At 32.8% G+C, this 11256-nt stretch overlaps 1 protein-coding gene across 1 annotated transcript; it reads right to left on the reverse strand.

Annotated features, from left to right (window-relative positions):
- Positions 1-465: 465 nt before the first annotated feature.
- On the reverse strand, positions 466-10137 carry LOC145604414 (12-oxophytodienoate reductase 3-like). Its single transcript, XM_081660321.1, has 5 exons — positions 10061-10137; positions 9157-9297; positions 4461-4654; positions 3665-3760; positions 466-1100 (listed from the first exon to the last, which is right to left on the reverse strand). The coding sequence occupies exons 1-5, from the start codon at positions 10135-10137 to the stop codon at positions 466-468; spliced, it is 1143 nt and encodes a 380-aa protein (XP_081516447.1).
- Positions 10138-11256: the final 1119 nt, after the last annotated feature.

Raw genomic sequence — 11256 nt, forward strand, 5'->3', positions numbered from 1 at the left:
ACTATTCTGATAGTTAACCAATATTTTATATACTATAGTACCGGTCAAAGAGTTCAAAGTTTGACAATAAATTCCCATAATATGCAAGGAATTGAAAAGCATAGTTGATCGTGTGGGGTAGTCTTGTTAAATTTGTCCCAAAATGTAACTCCTAAAGCGTAATTTTCATAATTTTTTAATATGACAAAATTAAATATATTGATGTTGAACAAGTATATGTGAAATAACAGATAGATACATCAAATTAAATAAAAATAGAGAATTTTGAAATTTCACATTTTACATGAGCACCGATACATACATACAAATTAAACATACATGGAGTACCTTCTACCACTCCTTTTTTGTTTCACACACTTCCATCATTCTTCTTTTATTGACAACAATTTCACACTTCCATCTTTCTTCTTTTATTGACAACAATTTCACACACTTCCAATACTTCGTAAGTCATTATTGCTAAATTTAGTAACCCTTGATTGCTTCCTTTCCCATGATAGGATAATCAGTATAACCCAAAATAGGATCTTGGGTATAGAATGTAGCCCTAACATAGTCATTTGTAGGTGCATTAACCTTAAACCTTTGGACTAAATCAGGATTAGCTAAAAAAGACCGCCCGTAAGCAACCAAATCAGCCTCCCCTTGAGCCACAGCTTTCATTCCTTGATCTTTAGTATAGCCACCACTACTCATAAAAGTCCCTTCATATGCATCCCTCAATTTTTTCGAGATTTGAGCATCATCCTTGGCTTTTTCCTCAGCAACTCCTAGGGCTAAGCTAGGTCGAGTAGCATGGAGGTAAGCGAGCTTTGATCCCAAGTCGAATTGTAGTTTGTTAAGCCCTTCAATGATGGCTAGACCCAAATCTAGTGAGTTGAAATCAGTGGCTTCAAATCGATCGATGGAAGGAGAGATTCTCACGCCTACTTTGTCAGCTCCTATGGTACCAACAACGGCTTGAACCACTTGCATTAGAAACTTGGTTATGCTTTCGAGTGATGATTTATTCGGCTTTTCGGATTGATCATTTAATGTAGCATTCATAAATTGGTCAATTAGGTATCCATCAGCCGCATGTATCTCCACTCCATCAAAACCTATAAATTTGATTTGTAAAAAGAAGTTAGCTAAGAATTCAACACATAGGATAGATGATCTTTCTAGTTGAGCGTATTTCATAGTTTAAACAAGGAAATTTTGACAATTACCACCTTCTATTATGCTCATTTTAGCAATTACCACCTTCTATTTTTTTTTTTTTGAAAATTACCACCTTCTATTTTTACAAACATCAAAAGTTACCACCTTCTTGCCCCCCAACTACCATGTGACGTCATTTTGGGCCCATTCTTTCCCTTTCCTCCCTATTTCCCTCACATTTCTCATTCCTATTTGGATTCTCATCTCCCCTTTCACTTATTTTCCCCCAAACCACAAATAATTGTTCGTCAATTTTGATTTGGAGGAGTAAATTGAAGTGTTTTTGATTGTTTGGGGGAAAAGAAGCGAAAGGGGGGATGAGAATCGAGTTAGGAATGAGAAATGTGAGGAAAATAGGGAGGAAAGGAAAAGAACGAGCCCAAAATGACGTCACGTGGTAGTAGAGGGGCAAGAAGGTGGTAACTTTTGATGTTTTTGAAAATAGAAGGTGGTAATTTTCAAAAAAAAAAATAGAAGGTGGTAATTTCTAAAATGGACATAACAGAAGGTGGTAATTGTCAAATTTTCCTTTAAACAAAAATGTCCTCCCCCCCCCCCCCCCCCCCCCCCTTTTTTTTTTTTGTTTTTTTTCAATTTCCGAAGGTAAGAGAATCCCCAATTTCAAAGAAAATATGGATATAGTGAGATTCAAACTTGTGACCTCAACGTTACAAGGAAAGAATTTCCCAACACTTCCACCAGTTATGCTTAATTGCTTAGTTTGTTGATTAAAGTTGAAAAAAAAATACTCGTGTGTTACTCAAACTTGACTCTCAACTCCCAAGGCTAATATCCCAAAAAAGTTACACTAAATTGGGCTAACAATATAATTATCAATGAAAGATGCATACAAATGTTAGCTTCGTATAAATAGTACACTATAAGAATCATCTCAAATACCGACGGAACGGTTCCGACGGACCTGAAAATCCGTCGGAAATTGCATCGGATATTTCCGACGAAAAAAAACATTCCGTCGGAAATTTCCGACGGAAAATAATTCCGTCGGAATAATTGGACTTTCCGACGGAATTTTCCGTCGAAAAAGGTCTTTTCCGACCGGAAATTTTCGACGAATTTTTCCGTCGGAGCATATATACATATAAAAAAGAAAAAAAAAATTGTTAACTTCCTAACCCTAATCCCCCCTTCTCTTCCGCCCCTTTTCTTATTCTCTCTCTTCTCTCTCCTCTCTCTCTCCTCCTTCTCCTTTCCTTTCTTCTGCTATTCCACGACCCTTCACTACTCCATTCCTCTCTTTTCTTCTTCTTCTTCTCTTTCTTCTCTCCTCTTCATTTTCTTCCCCTTGTTCTTCTATCACCACCACGACCAATATCTCTGCCATCAAGAACCAACATCCCCGCCACCAACAACAACACCACAACAACAACAACAACAACAACAACAACACAACAACAACACCACAACCGTGCAACAACACCACAACAACAACAACACCACAACAACAACGGCGACCACAACCGTGCAACAACACCGACATCGCCCAACATCAATTGTATCTAGTTTTAATTTAGGTTAGATTGTAGATCTAGTTAGTTTTTATGTAATTCTAATGTTTATTTTGTAATTTTATTAGATTATTGTGTAATTATATACTTCCTCTAATTTTTGTTGTTTATTTATCTTTTCTTTTCAATTTTCTTTATGAAATTCTTGTTAAATATGTAGATCTAGTGGTTTATTTATTTGTGTGGTATTTGTCAATTTTTTTTATCTTAATTTTCGTATTTTTGTGTTGATTTTCGATTATTTGGGTTAGTTTTTGGTTTTTTTTTACTAAGTTTTTTGTTTTTGGGGGGATTTATTGGTGTGGTGGTGGTGTTAGAAGGTGGGAAGGGGCTGTTAATTTTTCTGTTTGAATATGGTGATGTTGGTGTTTGAGGGGGGAGGCTGTTAATTTTTGGTGGCGACGGTGGTTTTCGGTGGCCACTGGTGGTTTTAGGTGGGTGGTGGGGTGGTTAGATACGGGCTAGGTAATTGGGTTGTAGATCTGGTGGTGGGGTGGTGGTACGGGTTAGGTGGGCTGGTGTGGGGCAGTGGTGGCTGGTGGTCGGGGTAGCTTTTTTTTTTGTTTTTTTTAAAGCATTTTCCAACGGATTTTCCGTCGGAAGTTTCGACGGAATCATTTTCCGTCGGAAATTTCCGACGGACTTTTTTTGTACCAGAAAACTTCTTCCGATGCAGGAAACCCGTCGGAATTTCCGTCGGAATAGTATTTCCGACGGAAATTCCGTCAGAAAGGGTCGATTTTCCGACAAGCACTTTTCCGACGACACTTTCCGACGGAATTCCGTCGGAAACCCGATTTCCGACGGAAAACAGGGTGTTTTCGACGAAAAATTCCCGTCGGAATTAAGCTGTTTTCTAGTAGTGGTAAAGCATTAAGCATATTTACATACCTCCGCTCAAAAAAAAAAAAAAAAAAAGCATATATGCATACCAGCACGAATGGCATTGAGAGTTGCTTGTCGATAATTTTCTATAACCTCTAATAATGTTTCAGGTTCGCCGCCTTTATCTTCTGGACTCCATTTCCCTGCTTCAATCGTAATTGTTAACAACATTAATGTAAGATCTTCATGTACTATTTAATGTAATAACTATGATTTTTTTATTATTTTTTTGATACAATTCGTCTTACATATAGTACTCACTATGAAATTTGTAAAGCTAGACATTGTATCCCTTATAGTAGTTGAGTAATGTTTTCAAATATTTATTATTAATACGCTATATACTTCATCCGTTTTTTATTAGATGCATCACTTTTAAAATCATGGAAAGAGATAGAGAGAAAGAAAAAAAAGTTGGCCCCCGTGATATGATAGAGAGAAATATAATATAACATAATAATCAAAAAGGAAAGTGATGCATCTGAATCAAAACTTCCAAAAATATAAAGTGATGCATGTAAATAAAAACGGAGAAAGTATATAATTACAGATATTAATAGTCAAAGGCTTTAACATTGTACGTTGTTGATATATAACAGCTAAAATATTGTAAATAATACAAAGTACATGCTTTTTTTTGGATTGGATGAAGCAGAACTAAACAAAGATGAACTAAATTGAATGATGATGATGATTATGATTTGAGATGATATAAATGGAAGTGAGTTGAGCTGAACTAAACTATACTTGTAATATATAGAGCTGAATTTAAACCGAGTTTAAATTCTGAAATATAAATCCATAGTAACATGACCTAATACTATTATTGGTTTGAATACGAACCTTGATTAAAAACCTGACCAACGTGCCACAATTGACAAAATATGATAGCACCTTTACCATGAACTGAGTCTACCACTTTCTTCCATGATTCCACTTGTTTGTTTGTGTAGATTCCAGGGCAATGAGGAGGAACAAATTTATTGAGGATAAAAAATAATGCTTGACGACCCTTAATATCAACCATTTTAGAGTATCTATTGAAAGAAAATAAAGAATTTAAAATAACATTGAACTAATAAATATTGATTTAATGCTAATAATCAATATATCTATATCATCCATATCCTCTCTTTACAAAGTGAAATATTATTTAGTTATTGTAATAAGTAAAGACGGTAATAAGGGTATGTTCATCACATTTATTGAATTGAACTGAACTAAATTGTTTATAAGAGAAGAAAATTAGGAATTGAACTGAACTGAAATTAAGGTAAAGCGAACATGCCCTAAGTCGGCTCTAGACGGATCCTATTAGATCATGATCCGTTTTTAATTAGTGGATATGGACTTAAACTCAGATCCACGTGAAACTTTATTTACCTTTAAATAATAATTAGTTTTGTGCCTGTGCGATGCTCGAGTCGTTTATTTAATTTTAAGATAAATCTTTAATCTATATATCAAATTTAAAAATATATTATTGATACAAAATTAGTTAGGAATTAATATGCTTTTGTGACGATTTACTATCTAATAGACATGTAATGACTAATAATAATGTTGGTGGAAATGTTTGATTTACTAAATTAAAAAATAAAAAATTAGCAAAAAATAAATCAAATAAAATAAATGTTCAAATTTGTTGCATTGACCCTAACCCAAAACTTTGAGCAAGGGTTGAACATTTTTTTACTCGTAACCTGAAGTGACCATAGTAATAAAATTCTTTTAGATTGTGAAGTATATTATTTTGACCGATTAGTATATAAATTATAAATGTATGTTTTACGCTTGAACTACTTCCTTTGTTCCAAAAAATATTATGATATATAAAAGAAATTTATATGAGAATTTGTGAGAATTATAATCTAATAATTTTTTTGAATAAAATTATAATTCAATTTGTACATCTGAAATATTGGTATTTTATCGAAATTAAAATTCTAAACTAATCATTTATCCTAAAATTATATCCAAATAAAGTTCTAAGATAAATTTTTTATCTTATGAAATCTATTTAAATATATCTAACGTGGCACGACACTTGGCAAAAAGTTGAAATGCCAAGTGTCGCTACCTCGTGATCTGACAATAGTTTAACTTTATATATTAGTTATATGATTTGAATTTTTGATACTTTAAAAAAACGATAAATAAAAATATTTTAAATAAATTTATTCATCATACATGTTTATTATTCGAAATGGCAGTAAATCACAAATAAAAAAAATAAAAAAAAATAATGATAATTGAAACAGAATTAATTTCGCGTTTATATACAACATGAGTAAGGCCCCGTTCTCTTCACCTAATATTTGCTGAACTGAAATTATTTTTAGTGAAACAAAATTATATTTGCTGAACTTAAATTATTTTTACTGAACTTAAATTAATTTTACTGAACTAAAAATGTTTTTTGTTGAATAAAAATTATTTATACTGATTTTCTATTATAATTTTTCTTTAAGAAAATTGAATATTACTGAAATGAACTTATTTTCAATAAACTGAAATTCTTTTTACTGAACTGAACTTAATTTTACTAAACTGAAATTATTTTTACTTAATATTATTTCTTAAGATGAAAGAACAGGGCCTAATACTAAAAATTTACCTTTAGAGGTGATCAATGGGCGGGCCGGGGTGGGCCAAGATAAAAAAATTAGCCCATATATCGGGTTGGGTCGGGCCAAACTTTTGGCTGGAAAAAGTGTGTCCAAACTAGGTGGGCCATACGGCTTTTTGAGTCAATTTTGGGCCAGGCTAAAAAAATCAACGAAAATTGCATAAAATTGATTTTACAAGCCCGTCCAAAATTTTTTAAAAAATTGAGCCGAACCGATCCGATTTCGGGCCGAAAAAAGTTGTCCAAAGCCCGTGAAAAATCAGGCCGGGCTCAACTTCATTGCAAAAAAAAAGAAATAAAGGTAATAGTTTTATTTTTGAAGTGAGGAAAGTCAAATGAAATAGTGTACAAATTTTACATAAAAAAAAAAAAGAATGATTCACGGGTCGGATTTAGACTTGATCTAAATCTTAAAATTACATAGGATTCAGATTTAATTGTCAAAAACAAGTTTGGATCAATCTAGATCAACACCCTATAAAAATGGATCTGGATCTGCCCAATCTGGACCGGGTCCGGATCCGGATCCATTGCTCATGATACGAGTAGATTTTATCAAGGTTTCTACATACATATATGCGGAGTAGGTCTCAATAATTCTAGCCATTTTAACAAAAAAAAATGTGGAACCTACTACAAAATCATGTGTTAAATTTCGAAACAATGTGAAATGGGCCTGGGTAAACTGAACAAGTAGGAGGAGAGTTAGGCCCACAAACAAGGCTTTGGAGCTTCCATACTAAAACCAATTGGCAATAGTAGGAGGTACCCCTCTTCCTTATAAAGTGAAACCTTCTATCTTCTTTCTCAATGTGGGACACTCATAAGTGGGTCACAATGGGATTCAACACTACTCCCCCTCACTTATGAGTGTCCTTAGAACTTCAGAGCTAACTGGATAAGGCCAGATCAATAATCCTCTTAGAGGCTGGACATCCTGTCGAGGTAAATCCTTATCCAGTAGCGATTAAATACCCAGTGTAGAAGAGACCCGTAACCTGGGCTGTGATACCATATTAAATTTCGAAACAATGTGAAATGGGCTTGGGCAACCCGAACAAGGAGGAGGAGAGTTAGGCCCACAAACAAGGCTTTGGAGCTTCCATAATAAAACCAATTGGCAATAGTAAGAGGTACCTCTCTTCCTTATAAAGTGAAACCTTGTCTCCTGTTTCTCCAATGTGGAACACTCATAAGTGGGTTACAATGGGATTCAACATCATGAAAGTTCGTAAGGATTCAAGATTTATCTGGAATCTAAAAGGCATGTGTGTAGATGATTTTACACCACTTCATCAATCACATATAATATAATTAAGATGTCGAGCATCATTTAGGAGCATGTAATTCACTCACCTCAAATCCTCTTAGATCATCTCCAATGGTGAGATTTGGGGGAGTTTTTTTTAGAAGAGAGAGTATTTTTTGCAAAGGATAACATTAAGTTGATTATCTAAACTTAACAACTTTATTAATATTATAATATATTTTATAATTTATTTAAGTTCTTACAATATGGATTTGATGGGCCATAAATTGAAAGTGACATTAATATACTTTAAAGAGTCTCACCATTGGAAAATTAGACTTCACATGAGTCTAAATTGAGAAATGGAATGAGTATAAAAAAAAAAAACAAAAAAAAAAAAAAAACAAAAAATCATTTTGTATTTCAATACTCAAAGTTAAGTCTCACCATTAGAGATGATCTCACACACTCTATGATTAATTTTTCTTTTACCCTTAATATTTTGGCTTTATAGAGATTTTTTCCTATGACATGTATGAGAGTTAATATTTTTCAATTCCATTTTGAAAATCATTTACTCAAAGATCTCGATTGATCAAAGATTTTAAAATACACACGATCCATATATCCACTATTATTGTTCTATTTAATAAATCAAATTTTGTATAAAAACTATTTTATTAAAAAAAGGAAATTTTGACAATTATCACCTTCTGTTATGTCCATTTTAGCAATTACCACCTTCTATTTTTTTATTTGAAAATTACCACCTTCTATTTTCAAAAACATCAAAAATTACCACCTTCTTGCCCCCCCCACTACCACGTGACGTCATTTTGGGCCCATTCTTTCCTTTTTCTCCCTATTTCCCTCACATTTCTCATTCCTATTTGGATTCTCATCTCCCCTCTCACTTTTTTTTACCCCAAACCACCAATAATTGTTCGTCAATTTTGATTTGGAGAAGTGGATTGAAGTGTTTTTGATTGTTTGGGGGGAAAAAAGTGAGGGGGGGATGAGAATCGAGTTAAGAATGAGAAATGTGAGGGAAATAGGGAGAAAAAGGAAAGAATGGGCCCAAAATGACGTCACGTGGTAGTTGGGGGGCAAGAAGGTGGTAATTTTTGATGTTTTTGAAAATAGAAGGTGGTAATTTTCAAATAAAAAAATAGAAGGTGGTAATTGCTAAAATGGACATAACAGAAGGTGGTAATTGTCAAAATTTCCTTAAAAAAATGTTATAAGAAACTTTGACAAGGTATTATATTCACAAAAACTAAAATATATAAGCTAGTTTTTCACAAAAAGTCCCTATACATTTCAACCTTGTGAGCTTTTACCTAATATAGCGAAAGTTAGTATTTGTAATACAAATCCCTATTATTCATATAGTGGATTATTTCAGGTTGCTTGTCGTCTGTGAGTTTTTTGTTTTTATTGAAGATTATTCCCATGTTTAATATGAAGTATTATGTACCTTTTTTTTTTTTTATTTTTATTATTTATCTTACATGCCTTTATTTTTTCCCTATTAATTTGTTTCCGCTACGCTTCATAATCCAACAAGATTATCTATGAAAAACAAAACGAAGCTTATATGTAGCAATTCAACCGAAAAAAAAAAGAAGTAGGCATATCATCATGTAATTTAATGTAATTACCGTGCAGGTACTGGGGCGATGAGGGTGCCTTCGGTAATGAGCAAACCACCAGGAGTGGATCGTTGGGTGTAATATTTCTCAAGTGATTCATTTGGTATTCCGTTTATGGCCCGACATCTACTCATCGACGGCAAAACTATCCTATAATAAAAGTAGTTCATCATCTGATTAGTACATTTTATATAGAGAAATTGTGAAAAAGGACTTTTTAAGTGGTCGACTTTTTGATAAGGACCTTTTAAGTGAAAATTTGTGAAATATGACCATACGTTATATTTTGCTTGTATGGGGTACTTGGGTGAGCTTGCATGGTGGTCAACGCCGGAGCTTCGGAATTGACTATCACGTATTAGTCGCGATTAAAAAACTTCCCCAAATTTCCCTCATTTCTCGACGTAACCCGTTCATATAATATTCTCACGGAGGTCGGGAAAGGGGGAAATATTTATTTATTTTTTGAAAAATAAGTCATGTGACTAACATATGATAGTCAACGCCGGAACTCCGGCATTGAACATTTCACAAGTTCACACAAGTACCCCATACAAACAAAATAAAACTTAAAAGGTCCTTTTTCACAAGTTTTCACTTGAAAGGTCCTTTTCCAAAAAGTCGACCATTTAAAAGGTCATTTTTCAAAATTTTCTCTTTTATATAATCACATGCTTAGCATTTATTATGCATTGACATGTGTGTTTGATCAAAATGTGATAATTATTATGAAATGAAGAGAGTACACCACAATCATTTTTAAAGAGAGAGTAAAAAGTTTTGGCATGACACCAAATTAAATCGATCATAAAATTGTAGTCTTATGTAATAGAGATAGTTTGTCATACTTCATTAGTGAATTCAATTATGAAACTCTACTATATTACCGCGAATTGAATATAAAGGAACTAACCTGTGGGAGAGCTTGCATGAGCCCAATTGGTATGGAGAAAAAAGGTCATCCATGGCCTTGTTTTTTGCCACAACCATTTCTTGATTTTTAGCAATTTTAATTTGCCCAAAAAGATTATTATATAAAATGATGAGATAATGTGAGGCCTTTGCAACTTAAAATGATGGCTTTATATAAGGAACTTGTGATGCAAGCTACAGATAAGAATTGCATACATTTAGCTGTTCATCACATCACTGGTAGACTTTTATTCCAAATATTTAAATCGAGTGACGTTTTTTTAATTTCTTCTCTATAAAGTAATCAATTAATCTAATACAACAACAACAATTTTAGTAATTAATGTCTCTAATATACTCTATAGTAGCTTAAAAAAAAAGTAGTTGAATAGTTGACCTGGTAAGCACATGACGAGAGTACTTAATAATAAACTAAAATTTGTAGAGTAACAAAAATTAATTGGGGTAGGCAACTCTTGTACACATTACATGATGTTGACCTTTGATGATGACTCAAGGAACCTAAGCAAAACCAAATAAGTTTAACTTTCGTTTTAGCTTTGATTGATGACAGGTTTATGCAACAAAATTCTGGAGTAAGAATAATGGAGCATGGAACAATGTCTAAAGATCTGCTATGGAAGGATAAAGAAGACAATCAAAAGAAAAGTTCCTGTCAAATGACTAATTCAAAGTTAGTTGCTATTATTTAGCTAAGTTTAATGTTAGCAGTAACTTAGGATGCTAATAAAGTTGTTTTAGAGGTTGTTAGTGGGTTAGTAAGTTTATGCAGTAAAGTTAGGAAGTGAGATTATGCTTCCTATTTTTTAGTTTATTAGTAAGCTGCACTATTTAAACAGATGTAATTTGCTTCTTTCAATTCAAGTTAATCAAATCATCTTTTGCTTTCTACTATATTATATTGCTTCAACAGTTCCTTGAGTGAGGAACTGAAGCTCCAAAGTCAAAGCTTCACAGATTCTCAAGGATTCTAATTTATTATGTCTCGATTTTTAGGCTTCTTGTATTTATGTTAAGTACAATGATAATTGATAGGATTTAAGTGGATTTAATTTTATATGATAAAGATTTTATTTTCCATATTTTAACTTGTTTATTTTCGAAAAATATCTTGTAAGTTAAAATATCTTTTTGTTAAAAATATTTTCTATTTTTATCTAAGTCTATCTTTTGGAA

Source organism: Chenopodium album, chromosome 22, assembly GCF_948465745.1.
Source record: "Chenopodium album chromosome 22, dcCheAlbu1.1, whole genome shotgun sequence".
Lineage (NCBI taxonomy): Eukaryota > Viridiplantae > Streptophyta > Magnoliopsida > Caryophyllales > Amaranthaceae > Chenopodium > Chenopodium album.

Coding starts and splice junctions, on each gene's coding strand:
- LOC145604414 (XM_081660321.1), bottom strand. CDS start 10,137: ATGGTTGTGGCAAAAAACAAGGCCATGGATGACCTTTTTTCTCCATAC. Junction 9,298..10,060: donor TCATGCAAGCTCTCCCACAG/GTTAGTTCCTTT, acceptor CTTTTATTATAG/GATAGTTTTGCCGTCGATGA. Junction 3,761..4,460: donor TGGTCAGGTTTTTAATCAAG/GTTCGTATTCAA, acceptor CGATTGAAGCAG/GGAAATGGAGTCCAGAAGAT.